This window comes from Anser brachyrhynchus (assembly GCF_964034855.1).
Source record: "Anser brachyrhynchus genome assembly, chromosome: 18".
Classification (NCBI taxonomy): Eukaryota; Metazoa; Chordata; class Aves; order Anseriformes; family Anatidae; genus Anser; species Anser brachyrhynchus.
The window spans coordinates 66,437-88,573 of NC_137711.1; the positions used below are offsets into that span (position 1 = coordinate 66,437).

At 37.0% G+C, this 22,137-nt stretch overlaps 1 protein-coding gene across 21 annotated transcripts in view; it reads left to right on the forward strand.

Annotated features, from left to right (window-relative positions):
* The window catches only part of CCDC57 (coiled-coil domain containing 57), a 37,252-nt gene that overhangs the window by 12,482 nt on the left and 2,633 nt on the right, over nt 1-22,137 (forward strand). For 12 of the 21 annotated variants that reach the window (XM_080560304.1, XM_080560301.1, XM_080560316.1 and 9 more), the window contains 8 exons: nt 1,742-1,850; nt 3,408-3,545; nt 6,865-7,075; nt 8,878-8,978; nt 13,471-13,699; nt 14,344-14,480; nt 17,198-17,320; nt 17,663-17,885. In XM_080560304.1, the coding sequence (XP_080416430.1) occupies nt 1,800-1,850; nt 3,408-3,545; nt 6,865-7,075; nt 8,878-8,978; nt 13,471-13,699; nt 14,344-14,480; nt 17,198-17,320; nt 17,663-17,885 (1,213 nt within the window). In that variant the 5' untranslated portion in view covers nt 1,742-1,799. Of the gene's footprint in view, nt 1-1,741; nt 1,851-3,210; nt 3,276-3,407; nt 3,546-6,864; nt 7,076-8,877; nt 8,979-13,470; nt 13,700-14,343; nt 14,481-15,981; nt 16,057-17,197; nt 17,323-17,662; nt 17,886-19,793; nt 22,133-22,137 lie in introns of those variants that run through there. The other 9 variants (XM_080560308.1, XM_080560307.1, XM_080560306.1 and 6 more) reach the window with 6 other exon arrangements.

Below are 22,137 nucleotides of genomic sequence, written 5' to 3' on the forward strand. Positions count from 1 at the left end.
TGGGGAGCAGAAAAGGATTTGTCAGAAGGGAACACTTTTTCCTTGGGGATTGGTTTCGTAATTCATCATTATGATACCAGAATTTAATTTGTAACAATCATACAGTTCATATATGATGATTGATTTTTTTGGGTAACCTCTTGTTCTTCTGCTCATAGCAGTAAGCAAAATACTTGACCAAATTAAGATGAGAAAAGCAATAACTTGCTGGACACTAGCTAGATCAGATACTGACAGGTCTGTAGATGTGTTGCTAAGGAACTGGGAGAGCTATAGGTATACTGTTAGGTCAGACCTTTAATCAGAACCAAAGATGTGGCTTTCTTTTTGAGCAGTGAAACATCTCATATTCAAGAAAGGGAAGGAAGTGATTGATACTGAACAAGACTTTCAGAGATGAATTATATTGTGAATGTATGTATGGATAAGGCTTCAAATGTTTGCAAGTGAAGTTAGAAACGTTCTGCCATGCACAGTGATATAACTGTTGGGAGCAGCAGACTTAAACAGAACTTGTCCTAACACAGCCTCCTCTGCCTGTCCTGCATGGTATGGTGCTGACCTTTTCTGTATGACAGGAACTTCTGTGTTTTCATTGTAGCCATAGTCTAAAATATCCTACCAGTAGCTGTCTGGAGAAGTCATCATAATTAGAGTCTAGAAACTAGAAAGACAGAAATATATGACTTTTTTCTCTTTCCTTTGCTTGCTTACTTACAATATATAAAGCTTTATATGTTGTACAATATACGTAATGAGCTTTTTTTAAAAAGCTTGTAATTAGTCCAAACTATTTTGTACTTAACTTTCTGATGAATCCATATTGATCAATAAATAAAGAGAGTACAAGCATGTATCTTTAACATAATGTGAGGTCCAATAGCTTCCAACAAAAAGAGATCCCGTTATATTTACAAGATGGTGCTGCTTGCCAGAATATAGCCTTACTCACAAGTGCGCTCGAGAGTCACTGGATGACCAGTTCAGGAAGGTCCAAGGCTGATGCAATGGCTAATGTACTTTATGGGATGTTCTGAAGTATCACCAAACAAATAGCAATAGGATTTAATAAGTATTATCATTTGACTTTGGTAACATGGCAACGTATGCTGGTCACAAAACTGTTCAAAGAAAAGGGGGTGGGAGAAGGCAGGGAGAGTGGAGAGTAACTTGAAGCGTGGAAAAATGATCTACTTGAACTCATTCTCAGGGAGCTTCACCAGTGAATATTCTCTATGATGGGTTAAAGGGAAGGTTATCTGAGGGTGTAATCAGCCTGTGTGAGAAGAGGACACCTAATTTTTAAAGAGTACTGTTCAAAACTTAATGCAATCTGGTAGCTGAGAACTGTTGAAACAATACTCATTTTTTACACGATGGGAACATACTGAAATTATTTACTGAAACATATGATATACTTTGGGTTGTGTGACCTTTTTAATTGAAACTGGACATCTTGGAAAATCAGTAAAAATTTGTATTTTAAAAAGGATATAAAATAGTATGCTCATAGTGGATCATGTTGCTTTAAAAGGTTTATTCACTTAGGTGCAAGATAATTTTTAAAAAGTGATTGCTAATTATGAATAGTAGAAGGGGGGGAAATCCATGCGACTGTTTCTTTAGGAAATTCTTGCGTCTTGTATTTCTGGTTGTGTTATTGTTCAAAAGATTTTTCCATATGTATGCCTCGCTAGCTCACCAGAGATGCTCTTTAATATAAATTTATTTTTGTTTGTAGTTCTAATGACAGTCACATAGGTCATCAGTGTGAGGAGTATATAAACCTGAAGCATCACATGGAGAGAAAAACCCAAGAAGTAGAAGGAGAGCTTGCTTGTCAGAAACAGGTATAGGAATGTAAAGAAACAATGTTGTGTTGCTGCGATGCCACCTAGCAATCAATCATTTATGTATTATAATAATATTATATTTGAATATTGCTTAGTTGTATAAGTGTGTATTTTGTTTTGGTTTTGCCTTTTCTGTTTAAATTTTTGAGAGGTATAATGACAAGTTAAAAAAAAATATATGCACTACTTGTTTAGTAGCTGTTGCTTTACTTGTCTGGCAGCTGCCTCTTGTAACGAACTGTTAGGAATGTGTTTAGTAATCTGAGATTGTGTAAGATTTTTTCATGTAGGCAGCACACTGCTAAATTTGTTAACCTTGAAACTGCAGAAAAGGTCAGCCTCAAAACCAGAAGCAGTAATATACTATATATATTATATTTTTATATAATAAAAACTAGAAGATGGGTAATATACGTTGTTTGTTATACATCTGATTACAAGGTGTTTTTTTCCCATTCTGCCTCTTATATTGGTGTAATTTCATCATAAAAAAATAGTCTTACTGTCAGTAGAATTTGACCTTCAACTGTGAAACCTTGAGGAGATTGCAATTTTCCCACTTGTCTGTATTTTAAAAAACAACAAAACCTTCTTTCCTTATTTTTGTATGAACAGGATATTAAAATGATATTTTAAATTATTTACGTGGCAATGTGGTCATTCATTATAACTAGGATGTTTAGTTTTTGGCCTCTCATCCAAACAAATATAGAATATAATTGGAAGTGAGCTTGTGAAATGAGACTGCTTTTCTCTTGACATTAAAGAAGAAAAAGAAGCAGTGCCAGGCCAAAAATCGTAGAATGACTTGGTTTGGAAGGGACCTTAAAGATCGTTGGTTCCAACTCCCCTGCTGTAGGCAGGGATGCCACCTATTAGATCAGGTTGCCCAGGGCCTCATCCAACCTGGTCTTGAGCACCTTCAGGGATGGGGCACCCACAGCTTTTCTGGGCAACCTGTTCCAGTGCATCACCACCCTCTGAGTGAAGAATTTCCTTCTAACATCTAATTTAAATCAACCCTCTTTTATTTTAATACTGTTTCCGCCTGTCCTATCCTATCCCCCTGTGTAAAGGGGGGACACCTTTAGTTTATGGAGTATAACTGTTCCTGAAAAACAAAATACAGTATCAACATGTTTATTGCTTAGAGACAGTTACACAGTGGACTAACTAATTCTCAATGACCAGTGGCCAAGTAAAACCATGGGTACAGAGGAAACATCTGTTCATGAAGTTTAAAATGCAGACATTTACTCTGTTTTATTTTCCCATTTTCTGAAAACGATTAATAGATATTAATAGGTGTAACATAGGAACACTTCTGAGAAATGAAAAACTGTTGTCCATTTTGCAGTAAGAAGATGAGATAATGAAGCCAAATTATTTTTCTGTGGAGGCATTTTTTGACAGAGCCAAAAGGTATATGCTTTGAGTCCCTGTCGTGTAATTTAAAGAAAAATTCATTTTCCTTTTTTTTTTTTTTAAATCTCTATTCTCTTTGTACTTTAGATACTGATGTCCTCTGCTTCCCCTTCTTTCCCTTTCTCCTAGGCTGAAGCTGGTCTACAGAAGACAGGCTACAGGTTGCATGAAATGGAAACTCTTTTTTCTGCTATGACTGGTGAGGGAGAACAGACAATACAAGCATCATCGTTGAACTGTGGTATTTTACCTGAAGGAGAGAAACAGGTTAGACAACACTTCGTGTCTTGGCTTAGATAAATTCATTCTGAGATGAAAATCTTATGGGTCTTGTTTCCACTGGATTTCTTGTAAAGAGTTCCTCTAAGGCACCTGTTTAATTCAAAATATAGACATATGTAGCTTGGAATACACATATGGTTAGGTGTCATGGGCTTCATTATGGCTGATATGCTACCTACTGGGAAAAGGAACAGTCTGTATGTAGAAAGACAGTTGGTCCAAAACAAGACAATGTACAGTACCATTGTGGCACATCCGAATGGGAAGAATTGTTTTCTGGAATGTACCTGAGACTCTTTGTTAGTTGCAGTTTGGGGTCAGTTTGGAAGTTGTGAAGTTATATTTTGAAGCCTTGCCTTTAAAATTCTTAATTTGCCAGCTCTTTAAAATAACATCCCTTATTTTAGTCTCAGAAACAAGTTTTCCTTTCGTTCCTACTTAAATGCATATGTTAAAAAAAACAAAAACAAAAAAACCCACCACCATTCAAAATTGGAAACATAATGCTGGTTTGAAGCCATGCTGGAGGGTTGTGCATTAGGAGTTGAAAATGGTCTATTTTAAAAGAGTGAAAGTAACGACTGTGCTGCAGTGCATCCTACTGGGCAGTTACAGATACTCAACAGTAGACTAGTAAGTGTGTGTTATCTGATCTTGCTGAAAAAAACAAAGTAGTGTTAAGCACGCCAAGTGTTTTCTACGGAAAAGTAACGTATTCAAGAAGATAAGTCATGAAAATATTTTTTATAATAAAATAGATGAAGGTAGGCTGAAGCACACACTTCTTATGGAGCAAGTTGTTTTTCCAGTTTCATCTGAAACTGGACTGATTTGTAAACTGTTCATTCATATACAAGGAGAATAAAGATTGATAAGGGGACATTATTTTACTGTTCCATTTCACTATTCTTGCCCGCTGTAATCTGTTAGTGTTGCTGCTATAACTTTGTTTTCATTTTCACACTTTTCTTTATGTTCTTGTATTTTCTCTCTTTGTTACATTTTTGGCCTGTAGGACAAGCAGTAACCATATCAGCAAAACTATTTTTATCTCTGATTTATGTGAAGGGTCATTGTTTAAAAAACAAACAATAAAAAATATGTAGTATTCTGAGCTAGGACCTTTTCTCTTTTTATTTTTTTTCTGTACAAAATGAATTATAAACAAACAGGAAAAAATGATTAAAAGTTAAAAATTGGTAACATTTGCATCAGTGATTCTTCCTAAAGAAGTGATAGTGTCTTGGCTAGCATCTTCTTCAGACTACTGAGACAGGAAAAATTAATGTTTAAATACAGTGTAGTACAATATCATCAGCGTATGGTTCCTTTCTTCAGATTGGTCTGAGACCCCCTGAAAGTGTTAGAAATATAGCACTAGTCATTCTTGGGCTTTAATTTAGCAACAGATGTGAAACACACCAGCCTGGAAAGTTTTGCTTGTAATTGCTTGAGTTTAAGTATGGCTTAGATCACATGTGCCTAACTAGAGCATGCTAATACCATACAAGTGCATTGATAAGGAAAGATCACTTACAGTAACTCTGGATGAAAATGTGGTCTTCTGTTTAGACCCTTTTCCACTAGCAAAGACCTGGAACAGTTGTATTCCTGTTTCAGACCATAATGGTTCGTATGTGTGTTGCAGATTGAGATGCAGTTCTCGTCCCCAGAATTCAGAATACACCTGGTTGATGTACTGGTACCTACTGCTGCCTTTCTCTTCAAGTCTTTTCAGTCTCCCTTTCCTCAATCCTCACCTAAACAACCTTGGAAAGATTGTAAAAGCAGAATAGAGATTATTCTCATATTCTGGATACCCCGTACTCTTAGGGCAGAAAGAGCCACAGGAGAGGGGCTGTGAGGCAGCCACTGTCCTTACAACGGAAATTTAATTTGAAGTCCATTAGCGTCCCAGCTTTTAGATCACTCTCGTAGAATAGGTTTGCAACTGGTAAGTAAGGGGACTGAGGAAAGTGCAGAATGGTGGAGTAGACTGAAAAGGAGTAGTATTAGAAGCCAATGCAAGGCATAAATGTTGAATTTTAAGTATTTTGTTGACCTGTGTCCTATGCACAGAGCCTTGAATTGCCTTTCCCTCAGGAGAGGCAGGACTGCTGCTTTGCAATAATTAAAGATTAGGGTTGAATACAAAGAAACATTTTGGGGGCTCAGTAACATAAATTAGCAGCATTCAATACAAATATTACGAACACATTAGACTCTTTTTTAAAAAAATATCTGATCTGGATGGTTTGCAAATTAAGATTAATTTAGTGACTGTAATAGTGTATATTCTATAATTCTAGGGCTTTATCATACTCCTGTACCAAAAAGTATCTGTTTTTTAAATAGATGGTGACAAATGTCTCCACCAGCTAGGGAGGATTTTACAAAGTGGAATTTAAATTCTGCACTGTTTGAATGAAACCACCGTTATACACTGCCGTCACTCTAATGTAACTTCTTTAAAAATGTTTGCAGCCACACTTCGAAAGAAAAATGGCAGAATTAATTAATGTCAGGACCCAAATATGTAATCTTTCATTGGTCCTACCAGAACTGTCTTGAAGGTTGTGCTGGAATTTTGAATGACCAGGAAGTATGTTTGTCACTGTGTCTGTGTTGGTTGTTCCAGATTTTTTTTCCTATACAATTATAAAAAATATTTTTTTCCTATACGTGTATTCTTCCTATACGTATGTTGCTGACTATTGTCAGAAATTGGATTCTGGAGCAAGCAATATTTGATTTAACAGGAAAACAGTTCTCAAAGGTTATGATCTAGGACATTTCACATTCTTGTCCCAATTGGGCCATCACTTTATTCACGCAGAACTAGCTTTCCATATACTTCCCTTTTTCCAGCTTAGCAAAGGATGTCCAGCCTCTTTATGTTCTTGTGAACAGATGATCTCTAATGACACTTCTGAGAATTTCGCACATCGGAAAGGGCCAGTATGGGGCCAGTAAGTTCTTTCAAGAGATGGTGTACCCATGCATTAAAGAGAGACAGCACACTTCAAAGAACAGTGATAAGGTAGAGCCACCTCTGTGGCCATCTTCTTTCCTTTCTGTGCCTCCTCCCCCACGTCAGGTTCTCATCACAGCACTTTTGTTAGCACTTTTTTTTTCCCAGGCAAATCCCCAGAATAACCACATCTTTCTTCGTTTTCAATGGTTCTTTTCCCCTAGTCTGTTCTTGGATTGAAAGTATGAGTATCTGTGTGCGTGTGGTGGTGTGGCATGATCTGCGTTGCTCGTGAATGAAGGATTGTTATTGTGTTGTGCTTTTATTTTACAGATACTTCAATATGATGATAAAAGTTATCTTAGAAAAGGTATTCCAATCTTGGAAATACAGAAGCTGAAGGAGCAGAATGCCAGCCTTCGGGCTGCTGTTGCACAAATGAGGAAAGAAATGGAGAGTCTGGATGAACAGATGCAGTCCTCTCTTCCTCTGACGGAACAAACTATCACTGGCCTAACTGCAGAAATCTCGTCACTCACTCCTGGTAATTTGATGGAAAGGGCTGAGGGTGTTGTTACACAGATGTATGTGTAACTGTCCTGAATGCTTTTTTTTTTTTTTTCTTCACTTAGGTGACACTCTTAGCTTAAGGAAAATAAATTTTTTTAAATGTATCAGAATTAAAAATACATAGTACTTTGAAATGCATCCCTTTTACCAAATGTTGTCACAAATCAGTGGGTGACTAACAGATTTTTAGCCTCTCTTAGAAACATTTTAATATATCACTGATTAAAAACTTCCATCTTTTTTCTTTTTTGCATTAATCTTTTTGGGAAAAAGCTGATAACAGAAAATAAATAAATGCATGAACTATAGAAGGCTTGTCCACTACATTTAGACATATTTTGTAGTAAATTTATGAAAATTTTTGAAGTTTGATTTTGGTTGGCACTAGTACAGGCCTGTTTGGAAACAAACTGAAATTTGTCTTCATAAACATTCTTGTGACTTTTAGAACTTTGGAGAAAATAGGGAAGGAATCAACTATAACTTAGTAATGGAATAAGGGGCTCTGATTTATTTTCATTTAAAAAAAAAATGAATAGACGAGAACTTTTTCAAGGACTTGTGTGGAATAGCTAGCCCTGTTTTTTAGCACCTTTCACCAGTTATGTAAGTGCAGGTGGATAGCTGTTCTATGCGTCTTTCCACGCCTCGTTTATGTAAACATTTAAGTTCTGATTGCTTTAAGCTATTCCAGAGCCACTATGAATTGTTTTCTGTATTTCAGAAAACTAAGGTAACACAGGTGAAAATTACTCTGTTGTACCAAGCTGTCATTAAGCTTCTCTGTTTTAATTTTGCACTAAGGTGGGATCTGTCATATCAGTTTGCAGAATTAGTTTTAAACTGTCACTTATAATGTGAAATAATGAGCTAATGAAGTCTGCATTTTTATTAAATTTAAGCATATTTTTCTTGGTAGCCTTGCTAATAATGAAACATTAATAACCAATTAAAGCAATTTTTTTAATCAAAAAATAGTAGTTCTTTTATACAAGCGGTTAAAGTTAGTCCGTTGTTTTTTGAAGATACAGTCCAAGATGCAGATTTATGCCTGCTAGAATTTATCAGTGTCCAAGAGAACCAGTTGTTTTTGTCAGCTGATAAACGTTTTCAGAAATTAATTATCCATTTCTTCTTTGGCTGAAATTCTTTATTCAACTAAAATAATCCTTCTTATATCCCTTTAAAAATATAGAGAGATTATGTTTGATCTCTAAAAGAGTTTATAATGTTAAATACAAAATTTTTAAGACAGTGGGAGAGTAACTTAGAAGGGCATTTCTGGTTTCCAGAAAGTCCTCTGTTCTTTCCCCTGCCTTGTCCACATAATTCAAAATGTTCAGACTCCCATTTTTACTGTAAGTAAAAGAAACATTTTTCAGAATTGATTTAAATTTATTGGTGATTTTTTTTCAACTGTGATAGAAAGAATCTGCTATGTCTTAACTATTCGTGTTATACTGAGTACTGCCAGTTTCCCAACAATTAAATAATGCAGTACTGGAAGAAATAAAAACTTCTGTCTGTGTGCTACTTACCCACAAATTGAACTTTGTAATATGTCGTCGATAGACACTTCTGTATTTTGTAGATGACTGATATTTACATATCGTGAGACTGTACTACTTTCTATATTTCCTCAGCTCTGTTTACAATGCATCTACTGAAGTAATATAAATGTATAGTAATGAGAAAAAGTTCTGCAGCTATTGCTGTGAAAGCCCAAACTATATAAATGTGTATACATTCATATTATACTCCTCTTTTTTTTAAAAGGTTCATTTTGCACAGACCAAGTTTCAGTTAGAACCACGTTGAACAACATCAATGTCAGCTCAAATAACTTGGGTTGTATAATAAACCCAAACACAGAAAAGGTACGAAGAGATTTAAACTACCTAAAATATGTATGTGTAATTAATAATTATTTTATATATTATATATATATATAAAATATATTATTTTATATACTCCTATTTAGTCAGTAATGAGCTAGCAGTGACTTTTTTCAGACAAACTTACGCTCATTCTTTCTAGGGAATAAGTTTTGACTAGTTATTCCCTGGCACAAGTCATTTCTGATCTTTCAAGCTCTTTTTGATCTTTTTCCTCCCCCATTTTCAAATTCTTAAGCTGTTGTGTATCACCTGAGTTTTCTGTTTTTAAATTTCTGTTTTAAATTTGTTAGCCTTTTTTTAATATCTAAAATTTTCCAATATGCTTTGAGGTGGATCAAGATGATAATGTAGATACTGTGTCAATAGTGGACTTTAACCAGCAGGTACTGTGAAGCTTTGGTTTGCATTTGCTTTTTGTTTTATGAAAATATGAATTTGAGCTCCTGCCTTGTCTTTATTCTTTCTTCACTTTCTTTTTTTTTTTTTTTAGCCTCTTCTCATTCTAGCCTTTGTCCTCCAGAAAGAGGAACTGGGGATATTGTATGAGATGTATGCGTTTTCCTTTAGAGAAACTGACGTGCAGGAGCATTTTCCCAGAACAGGCTCGACAACCTGAACTGTCACAGAAGCGCTGGGGGTGCTCGCTGGGCTGGGCTGGCTGGCTGCACGGTGGTTTCCTCGGAGAGCCTCGGACCTGCCGGCTCGCGGGGCTCGCTTCCGCCAGTCCGTCGCTAGGGGGCGGCGCTGACTGGGTAGCGAGGCCCCGGAGCGGCGGGCCGGCCCTGGGGGCCTTTTGCGTAGCCCGCAGGCCAGCGGGGGGTTAAGGGCCTGGTCGGTCTGACCGGGAGAAACCGCTGAGCGCGTCCGTCGGTTGGAGCTCACACCGCAAAAGACGGAAAGGCTCATTGGCTTTGGAAGCGTTTTTATTCAGTTCTAGGGTTTACAAATGTTAATTCTCATTACGTTGTTTTAAAGGGTAGGAGCGATGTCGGCATTAAAGTATGATGGAGGCATCTCTCAGTAAAAATAATAATGGGGTTGAGAGCTGAAACAATAACACAGAATACCAAGTAAGGAGTAGGTCACTATAGGGTCTCCCCTTACTGTCTCCCAGAGATTTCATGGTATAGCAAAAGAATTTTAAAGACAGGTTAAAATACAATTTCAAAATATTTTTTTTTCTAATTCTTAAGTCATCTGTAAAATCTACTGATGTCTTTTATGATTTAATTTTACTGCTAAGACTCACCAGTAACCTTCTAAATTCAAGAAAATGGAAATAATAACTAAGTAATAAAGAATGATGAGAGATAATTACATTAAAAGCTAATAGGTTTAAGAGCTGAAACAATAACAATGTTTAAATAAAATCTCAGAACCTTTTGAACCATGTGTAAAAACACACACAACCTACCATCCACAATGATGTTTAATATCTTTAAATACTGCATTATTTTGCTGAATATAAAAGTAGTTTTGTTTGTTCCTACTGTGAAATTACATCTAGGAAGTTGTGTGCCAGTATAGACAGATCTTTTTTTCCTCTTCTGCTACTTCCAGAATTAGTTGAAAACTGAATTTTGTACCAACTACTCTCTTCTTTTGCAGAAAATATTTTACAAGCTACTGTCCCAGATAGATGCATTCTTATTTTCTTTTGAGTTCTTTTAAGTAGGGATGAAACCTTTAAAAAAAAAAAAAAAAAAGTGAGTGTGGCTTTGCCTTGGAGACACTAAGATAGTTACTGAACATTCTCTGTGCCAGAGATTAAACCTTTGCTTCATGGTGCTAAACTGTAATTGAATTCTCAGGGCTGGATACGAGAATAAGAATATTTTGCAGACAGCGATCTGCATCTTCAGTATGAAATAGTGAATTACTCTTGCTTTATGTGTATAAACAAGTAGTAGGACATGGACCTAAAAATAAAAAGATTTCTGAATTTCAGTCCTAACTCTACATCTTACAAGCTGTCATCGTGTGTAATGCTGTTGAATGTTTTTATGAAAAGGTCATGAAAAATGAATTTTAAGGAAATAGTATTCTTCTCATTGACGTGCATTGCACTTTCACTTCTTGGTACAATGGAGGTGGTACATAGCATGACAGTTGGTAGTACTGTAAGTGGGCATTGCCTTTACCTCTCTTTATGTTAAGCCTCGGTGTTTTAATTTCACTGTGTTCGTATGAGGGCAGAATGTAATAATTTTCAGCTGCTTATGTTGATAGCTTTGATATAAATTACTTTCTGTACACCAATGTGATGTGCCTTCCTTCTTCCACTGTGATGTCTTTCATCATGTTTTTACAGATTCTACCCCTGCATTTATTTCTCCACCCTTCTGCCTCTCCTGGTTTTAGCTGAGATTGAATTAGCTTTCTTCATAGAGACTTGTATAGTGCTGTATTTTTAGATTGGTGATGAAAAATAGTGTTGATAGCCCACTGATGTTTTAGTTGTTGCTGAGCAGTGCTTACAGTGAGTCAAGGTCTTTTCTGTTTCCTTTGCTGCCCTGCCAGTGAGGAGGCTGGGAGCACACAAGAAGTTAGGAGGAGACACTGCCAGGACAGCCGACCCAAACAGACCAAAGGGTTATTCCATACCGTATGCTGTCATGCTCAGTAACACAACCTGGGTAAAAGGAGGGGGAAGGGAGAATGTTTAGAGTGATGGCATTTGTCTTCCTAAGTAACTGTTATGTGTGATGAACTTGTGTTCCTGGAAACAGTTGAACATCTGCTTGCCAGTTGGAAGCAGTGAACTAATTCCTTATTTTCCTTTGCTTGTCTGCACAAGCAAAACATCTTAAACCATGAGTTCTTAAGCTTGTACCTTTTTGGTTCTTTCTGCAGTCCCACTGAGGGGGAGTGGGTGAGAGCCTGTGTGTTGCTGAGCTGTCTACCAGGATTAAATCACAACACTTACCAAAGTGTTTGTGGACTTGTATGCTTTCTGTTTATGTTCTCAAGGGCCTCCTCTTTTATCCTCCTTTTTTCAGATATGTGAATCTGTCTGAAGAAATAAGAGAGTGACTTAGTATGTCAGGCAACTCCCAAAGAATGTGGTGGTTTTGTTTGTTTGCTTTTTGTCAGTATGGATAACACCTTTCAGTGTGTACTCTTTGAATCACAGTGTTCAGGGTGACTTTAGTTGAAAGCTGATTGGGACAGCACCATTACAGTGCACTGCACAGTTACAGTGTACTACACTTCTGTTTTCTTTATATACAGAAGAGTAAACATGTAGATGAGCAAGTTTTTTGCAAAACTATTTTAACATGGGTGATGTTTAGGTACTTGTGGTAATGTATAGTATTAAAAAAAAGTCTTTAGGGAGACGATTTGTTTGGTGAATGATGAGTATTTAAATGAATATTGAAACGTGTCCCCCTGTAAGGGGGTTGAAAGAAGTCAGGCTCTTGAAAAACGTGGATGTGATTCTATGATTCTGTTCTATTCTATGATTCTGCCTTAATGATTCTGTGATTCTATGGTCTTTTGGGTAAATACTTCATATGTGCAAGACTCCATTAGGGTTGCAGAGACAAAACCAATTATAGTAACTGCTTTTTATTCTGCAGCCTTTCTCTCTTAACAATGTTTTAAGTCATATCCACCCCACGTGTGCATATGCACACAATGATTATATAAAAAAGGGTTTGTGGTAGCTTGCTACTTCCAGTAAAATGTTTTTTCCACGTTTTATTTTGGTATTATCCACGCTCATGTTTACAGTTATGTGGTGTGTATCCTATATGTATTACTTTATATTTACAGTTAACAATATGGAGCATACTTGTTGGAACTTCCTAGGCTGTGATAGTGATTTATTCCATGGTTTAAATTTGTTTTGTATTGCTAACAAAATCTTGAAAATGAACTCTCAAAAACAGGCCGTAGACTTCAACTTTGCTCTTTTTCTTCAACTAGCTTCTAATGCATGTTTGTATGAATCTCTGAACATGCAAACCACATTTTCAAAATATTTTAATAATCATAGAATATCCCGAGTTGGAAGGGACCCATAAGGATCATCAAGTCCAACTCCTGGCACCGCACAGGTCCACCCAGAAGTTCAGACCATGTGACTAAGTGCACAGTCCAATCGCTTCTTAAATTCAGACAGGCTTGGTGCAGTGACTGCTTCACTGGGGAGCCTGTTCCAGTGTGCGACCACCCTCTCGGTGAAGAACCTCTTCCTGATGTCCAGCCTAAACTTCTCCTGCCTCAGCTTAACACCGTTCCCATGGGTCCCATCACTGGTGTTTACGGAGAATAGGTCCCCTGCCCTTCCACTCCCCCGCGCGAGGAAGTTGGAGACTGCAATGAGGTCTCCCCTCAGCCTCCTTTTCTCCAGGCTGAACAGGACAGTGACCTCAGCCGCTCCTCATATGTCTTCCCCTCTAGGCCCTTCACCGTCTTCAACATAATAAGTTCTATCTGTTTTTGTTTTGTTTTGTTTTGTTTCCAGGGGTCAAAAACCAAAGCTCTTGAACAAAAGACGGTCGATTTTGGCCCTATCTCAGATAATTGTTGTCCTGGTGTTAGTCTTCAGTATGGTTTCAGCTGCCCTCTACACGGAATGCAAAATATACTGAACGAAGCAGCAAGGAAAATATCAGTTCTGAGCCAAGAGAAGCAGCAGCTGATTGAAATGGGAAACAGACCCAGAACAGATATTGGAATGGTATTAAAGGAAGGTAAATGTATTCTAGAAAAGAGTGCTAGCTTACACGTTTAGAATAAAAGCTGTGAATCAGTTGATTCTTTGAACTGGAGAGAGCTAGGTTTTAATATGAAAACAAAGTGCTGGACCTGGCTGATCCTTGAGCTGGATAGTTTATGAGACTGAAGTGCTAACTGTTCCAACTTAGGTTATCCTGTGATAGAAGTCCTAACACAAAACACTGATAGTCTGTAGTCAGTAACTTTTTGGTAATGAACATCTCTGATGAAGGATTCCCTGGTGCTTAGATGTCAGTGTGGGAACTGGAAGTTGAACTAACTTCTAAGACCAGAAAAGAGGTGGTTTATCTCTTAGGATGACAAAAATTATTTATGAAAGTAGAAAGGAAAGCTTACTATAGGATAACATGGAATCAAGAGTAAATAAAATGTAAGAAAACTGTGGACATTTAAATACCGTGCAATAATTGCTCTGTCAATGAAGCAAAGGTTAAAAAAAAAAAGCCACTAGACGTGTTTTTGAATAGTATTGAATCCATCTCCAGTGAAGGCCTGTGTTCAGTGATTCATTTATACTGGCTATAAACACTTGTTGGAAATGTAACATTGATGATAAAATAACTGAGAATACCTCCTTGGTATCTTCTCTCCTTTATAGGACTTTGGCATCCCATTAGCTCTAAGCGCTGCACAGTTTGTGTTGCCTCTGGTAGCCTTTCTCCAAGAGAGCTTCTCAAAAGAACACAGTGTCAGCTTTCAGCTTTAAAGCATCTACAACACAGACTTGCAACACAGGTAATCACACACCTCTAGTGATAATGAACAGTTAAGCCAATTCTAGTTCCATGAATCTAACTTTCTTTAAAACTCTGCATTAAATGCCTTTTACCAACTTCAGCTCAAGTCCTCCTTTGGTACCTGGGAAGTTTTATACTTGAAGGGTTATGTTTGTTACTTCAAAATTAACTTTTAAAGTCATGGTTTTCATTCAAAGAAATTCAAAAACACTTGTGTTACTGCAACATAAATGCAATCCTGAACTGCAAGTATGAGTTTCATAAATCTTAGTCTTAAATGAGTAAGATAAGGCCATTTGAAGGATTTGCAATACGTTCTAAGATAAACTTGAAAATGATTAATCAGTGAGAATAATTCCAAGTATTCACAGTGGTGGGATTTTAAAGAACCCTTGTCCAAATTATTACAACACATTTTCCACATATGAAGGCGGAATGTGTAATTAACCTGTCTGTAATATTTTGTAACAAAAATAGAACTTTTAATACTTAAATTGCAGCTTTCATGAGAGAGACAAATGGATAAATTCTGGCTCCCCCAGTAGTTAGTGGCAGACCTCCCAATGACTTCACTAGAATCAGGATTTCATTATGTACTTTACTTAATTGATCAGCAGATTTGTTCCTGTGAGGATTGAGTCAGAGCAGCTGATTGTCGTTGTAGTTTTGAGGGCAGCAAACAATGTTCTTTCAGAAAAGGTGAGGTTGTTGCTCTGAGGCATAAAACTCAGTAGAATTATTAACCAAGTTCAACTGGGGAAATACTTCCTCTGGGAACCTCTCTTGGTGGCTTGTTCCAGTGTTTGATCACACTGAGTAAAGAAGTTTCAGATTTGGTGGTGGGTTTTGTGTTTTGTTTTTTTCTCCCTTATGCTTAAGTGGAGTGTCCTGTATTTCATTATCTGCCTATTGCCTCTTGTTCGTCCACTGTATACTGCTCAGAAGAGTCTGGCTCAATTGTCTTTGCCTCCTCCCACTTACCCCATCAGGTGCATATAGATGTTAATAAGATCCTTCCTGACGTATCTCTCCTGGAGGCTACACAAGGCCAGCCTCCCCAGCTTCTGCTTTTGTGTCAGATACTCCAGTCTGTTAATTATCTTTTTAGCTGTTTTTGCTCCAGTGTGGCTGTGTCTGTCTTCTACTAGGGAGCCCAGAACTGTAAACAATACTCAAAATGTGGTTGCACCAGTGTCTGATAAATAGTCACCTCTCTTGACCTGCTGGCAGTGCTTCTGATGCAGCCCAAGATGCTGTTGGCTGAAGACCTCAAGGATGTATTGCTGCCTTACATTCAACTTGTAGTCTACCAGGATTCCTCTTTCTTTTCTAGTGAGCTGCTTTCCAGCAGCTTTTTTTTTTGGATGGGAGGGGGTGGCAAGTATTTCTTTAGGAGTTTTTTCTTCTGTATTTTAAAACATTCAACACATTTTTCACTGTTTTTTCTTCCCTGTTCACCTCAACTCTTTAATTTTTCTTTCTTTCGCAATTCATCTTAGAGCTTAGCTGACTTTTGAACTGAGATCAATCATTGCCCATCCATTGCAGTCTTCCTTTGCTTTATTTTTAATGAGGTATGTACTAATGCTTGCTATTTTTCTTACCTCTCATGTCTTCCTTGTTCTTTTAAAAATCATTAAAGATTCCTCTTGCTTTTGTAAAAATAAATGAATGTTGAAAATCCAATTTGTCCATGGCTCTTGGTGGGTCAGCATTTGACTGTATGTTTCCAGGTGGTGTGTTAAACTCCAGCAGTAGTTGTCCTACCTCTTCCATTCAAGGATGGCTTGGAGCTCATGATTGAAGTGGCTATCATTGAGCATCTTTCCAGCTCTGGAAAATTTTGGGATAATTTCCATTAATGCTGGAATTTGTCCAAACTAGAAAGAAGGATGTCCTTTCTTACGTTGAAGCTCTTCATCCTCAGTAGTCTCATTCCAGGCTGCTCTTCATCCAGAAAATACCTCATGATGCTCCCGCTCCTGAACTGAGGCTGGGCTTCCAAGCACTGCTATTCTACTTGCTTGTTTGTTTTTTCATAATCTCTCTCTCTAACCATGCTATGTTTGTTTCTGTGTTCAGTGTTATCATCCTCACCAAAACCAGACAGAATTTATTACTACAGGCTATCTGCAGAAATTTCAGTATCAGTTACTTTATATGATGGGCTGCTCACATTTCTTTAGTTTTAAATATATGGCAAAAGACTTATTTTCACCTCCTTTCACAGGGCTGAAGCAGGTCACTTTTCGTCAGATTTCACTTGAATTGAAACATGCAGGAAGTTGGTGAAACTTAATGGGATAATTAGTTTTTGTTTGTTTTGTGTTACATCTTGACAGATCACCTTTCCATAGCTGTGGTGTTGTTTTTTGTTGTTGGTGGTGGTTGTTTGTTTGAAGTAATTCTTTGGGGGTATTTCCTCTGTAATGTAATCATGGGAAAAGATGAAAGTGAATAATAGCCCTAGCAACATAAACTTGAGTAACAAGCAGGATGATAGTAACAGTGATAAGAAATGAATATTTTGAACAGAATTAGCAAGACGTTTATATTAGGATAGTTTGGCCCTGTTGTTCCAAAGGGAATGTAATTTTATTTAATCTTATTTATAAAAGATTTTTTAAATCTACTAGTGTAACAGCAAACTGAGCTATAAATGTATTGTTTTTAGAGGCCATGAGTTATTTGTGTTAATGTAACATTTCATACTAGGAGCTGCAGTATGCAAAGCAACAACATCTCTCAAGGATCTCTTCCGTAATTGCCTGCCCTAACTTAAAGGGAGAAAAAGCTCCAAGCAGCTGTGGGGAAGAAACAGAATTACCATCTGCTCAGGTACAGTGCAATTTTATCGTTAATCTAATTTGTCTTCAGTTGGATTTTTCAATCAGGGTTCTTCAACAGTCATTTCCTGAGAGACATGCATATATTTGCTAAGAGAGCTTTATTCTACTTCAGGCTTATTTAACTAGTGTATCTCAATCACTTTTAAGATGTTCATCTTATACAGCCTTTCAGAGTTATAATTAATAATTTTCTTCTTCACTCTTGTCTCTTTGGTGCTGAAGCCTTCTGTCTTTCTAACACCAAGATGCACCAAAGAGATTTAAATGATTTTCAGGTGTCTCTGGTGTGAAAATATATATATCTTTATAAGATATGTTTGAACTTGCACAGGTTAAGCTAGATATCTCTACTGGAAATTGTGGGCCAGAGCAACAAAAGGCACATGCATCCTCAAAGATGGTTCAAAGTCAGCCGCTCAAGGAAAGTCCTAGTCAAGCCCAGCAGACCTGGATTTCTTCATCTAGAGCACATAGATCTTGCCAAGGTATTTGGCAAACCTTAGAAATGAGATCAAGCCCTTCTATTCTCAATTCTCAAAACAACACTAAACAAGGTAAGCATGCTGTGCAAAGTAATTTGACTCATCTAGAAGAAAACAAGTATAGTAGTGGACTCTGCCACATTCCGCTAATTATTTTTACATAAGTGCTACTGGTATTACAATCCTGTGGTCAGAATTTAATGGTCTAATGAGTTACTTTAAGGTACTTTTCTCTTGCCACCTGAATTGTCCAACAATTAAGATGAATGCCAGTACAGCTCACTGGTGTTAATGACATTGTTACAAACATTTCTCATACTTCTCTGCTTTTATTAAATACTAGTTGAAAATGCAAATACCGCTGTCTTGACATAGTCTAAACTTTATTTGGGACACACATGAAAGCATCTGTCTGAGAATTGCACTGTTCACTTGTTGCTAAGTGACTGTTAGATCAAATTGTAATTTGACAAATCCTTACTTAATAATTATTTTTGTGAAAGCTTAATAGCCATAATACTACTTAGTGTGCTAAGACCTAATGGCTAAAAGTGAGATCATGAATGTAGTGTGGTATATGCTGTGGGCACACAGTGAACTAGCGATTGTTACTTGCTAGTATTTTATAGTCGACTGCAACAAGTTAGAACATAAAAACAAACAACAAACAACAAAAACCACACACACAAATCCTTATATGTGAGACAGAATCCTGACCTTACATGTCATACTCATTAGGATTGGGATGAGAGGAGAAAGTAAAACGTAGGCAATAGACTGAAAGACTGAACGTTAATCAATGTTATACTGTGACCAAAACTGTGCGTTCTTGGAAATTTTAACAGGAGTGCCATTTCTAAGGCATGGGCAGCAAAGTATAGCCTCTTCACAGGCAAATTGTAAAGGAACGTTTTAAAGGGTAGTCATTACGTTGAGCACGGTATTGCAGATGAATGTTATGTCTCTCCATAACTGTTAACCTGTTCATGAAGTAATCCTTTCTTGGAGAAACTTTGGAAAACTGTTTTAACCTTTGCCATGGATGGGACAAAACATAATGGCCTTAAATTATAATACCGGAGAAAATTTAAGGATTCACTGAACCACCTTTAGTGTCAGAAAAGAATGAAAAAGTAATATCTAAAAGGGCTTTCCAAGTGAACAATGGATTATAAACATAGTTATTCACAACAGCAATACCTTGCTGTTGTGACAGGGACAAACTAATGTGCATTGACAGACCTGTAGGACTAGAGTGGATGTAGTGCTGAGAGTCATTATTTGTGTGCTGGTTTTGTGGGGCTGGGACTGAAATAGGAAGATTATTTCAGGTCAGGCCTATATTGACAGGATAAGGATGTCTTTGAAACATTATTGATACTGCCATGCAGTTTCATGCTGCTGTGTGCGTGATGCAATGCAATTGGCAGCCTTACAAGGACATCAGTTTCTTAACATCTAGAAATTTCCAGCCACCATTGCAAAACGTACTGTAGATTTTTGGGGATCTAGAGAATAGCAAAAGGAAAAGATGACACTCCCAACACAAAACAAGTGAAACATCAATAAGGGGTAACATTTTTCATGAGAACAACCTGAATTTGATGTCTGCATCCTGATTTACCCTAAGAATGCTTAATAGCAGAGCTTACTCATTGCATGCAGGCCCTGAAACACTGCATTGCAAGAACAGGACTTAAACAACATAAAAGATTTCTTTTTAAGCTGTCTCCTCCAGGAAATCATCCAAATAGCATTCTTAGCTCTAATAGAGAGAATTTTACATTTTAGAAAACAAGATTATGGAAACGAAATCTTTCTTTTTTGGAAGCACGTCACCCTGCCTTCAGAACCCAATATATAAAATTTTCAAGGAGTTCTGCTTCTTCTTTTAACAGAGGCTTACATTATTCATGCTGAGCTTTCTTGTTTAAAGCCACTCACTTTAATTCAGTATATCCATCAAACACTTTGTTACAGTGAATAGAACCATCATTGAGATGGAGCAACTTCGTGATTGCCTTTCAGATACAAGTGATGCACACACAGGCCTGAAAGCTCAGGAGTAGAAGATGAGTTGGAACAAAGACAAGCAAGTTAGTTTGCTTATTTAAACATCTATTTTGCAAGTTCAGTGCTGTACAGATCTGTCATACCAATAGCTATGTTTTATGGGCATTTCTGGTGAAACAGCAATGGTTATAGGGTGAGAATTATTCTCTGATCTTCTGATCTTTCTGATCCTGTTGAACATCTTCGTTCAGTTATTTTTCATATACAAAACAGCCTTTTGGGACTTAAAATGGTTGGCATGTCAGATAAGCCCTGCAATTTGCTATATTTCCAGTATATGACTGGATATATTTTGCAGTGTGAATGACATTTATGTTAATGCTGAATTACTGAAATGGACTGTTACGTACCTTGTTCATTTCATGATCAAATTGAGCCTGTGGAAACTTGGAAGCAAGTCAGAAAGCTAAGAAATATTTTGATTTTTCTCTCTCCTTACTCTATCTGCTATTTTGTAGTTTGTACTGTAGGAATAACATGAATTAAATATTTCTGTTTGTGTTAATTCTGCAGATAAGTAAGGGTTTTAGAAAGGAGCACAGGCTCCTTGTTCAGGTGATCCTGCAACAGGAGTTGATGGGTACAAGCTGTGATGGTATTAAAAACATCAGTGTTGTGTACATACTGTACTAGTAAGGAGTACACTTCTTTATTTCTTTCCTTCTCGTATGTTATGTCCCTGAGAGCAGGTGGGAGACATTGGTCTTCCATAACTTATGTATCTTGAATGCTGATGACAGTCCATCTTCAAAGGAAAGTTGCTTGTCAGAAAAGATGTGTGCTTGCCTCTCAAAATTGTGACACATACAATAGTGTGACAAGGGTTAGGGATAGCTCCTGCACAAGCTGCAAGCTTTCTCTATTCACCTGTGGGCTATAGGGTCTTTTTTAATTTTCAAATAATTGTTAGGTAGGAGGAGGGAAACTTTGTAAAACATTTTAAAAACTGGATTTTTTTCTTCAAGTTTAGCTTAATACCATTTTTACTTGCTATTGTGGACAGTTACTAGTTTTTCTGGAAACAAAGACAAACATTACTTATTGAAGTTCAGCTGTAAGATCCCATTTAGAGTGAAGCCAGTACTGTGGGAGGTGCTTTGTGTTACCATGTGAAATGCTCCTGATCATCTAGGTTTCCTTGGGTCAGTAGAGGCTGGGGTCAGTGCAGAAGGAATATGAGCATAAGGCAAGTTATGTCTGCACTTAGAGTGTCCCCACTTACTTTATATGCCTTTGGGGCAGATGAAATTTTGTATTTTCCATGTCAGAGTAGAGCTCCAGTTCTGGTGGATGGTCCCACTGTACATTTTAAGAAACTCCATGTCCACAGCTATCCATAACTGTGGTCCTGGGATGTTTAGTTGAGTTTACATCGTATCCTAACAAAACAAACAAACAAAAAAAATAAGATGTTTTGAAGCAAAGTAACTTTTCTGGTTTGCTACTTGAACTTGAATACAGGAGTTTCTTTTGCTATAACTCTTATTGTTGCTGTTACTTGCAAAACGTTGTGATCTGAAATTCTACACTTTATGGATCAAAAGTTATCTTAAGTGTTTCCACACTAGACAGAATTTCAACAGCTTTGACATCACTGACAGTTCTAAGAGCAATCCATGTGGGTAAAAAGCTGGCCAGAGAAAGAATCTGGTAAAACATTAACAAACAGAAAGAGGGCTCTGGCTCTGGCTTCAGTCTACCTCTTAATCAGGGAAGGACTCATGATTTCTATGTTACATAAAACTTCTCATCTTTGAAGTGCTTCACAAATATTAACTAATCCCCTAGTTACACTTTCTTCACTTAAATGTTCTTCTTCTGAATAGGAACTTGTTTGAGTTGGTGTTCCTTCTGAGGCACTGTTAGCCATAAGCAAATATCTAGTGAAAAGTTTTTTAAATTAAATTTGCCATTTGGGGAAACTTCAATTTGCTCATGCAACATGTCTGCCTGTATCTTTTTAGTTCTAGAAAAAAGAAATCAATATGAATATTAATCTCTCACTCACTATAGTTAACACAAATCAAATAGAAGATATATTAAGCATTTACACAGACTAAATTTTAGGCTCATTTTCAAAAGCAATTTAGGCTGTTAACTATGTTCTCACTAGTTCTTGTTGACAAGGTCACTTCTGAAAATGAGTTATAGGCTTATAAGTTAGGTATGCCTTTTCATTATTTGTTTGTGGAAACCAAGATACTACGTTTAAATGTCACCCTACTGTGCATATTCATGCCTATTTTTTTCA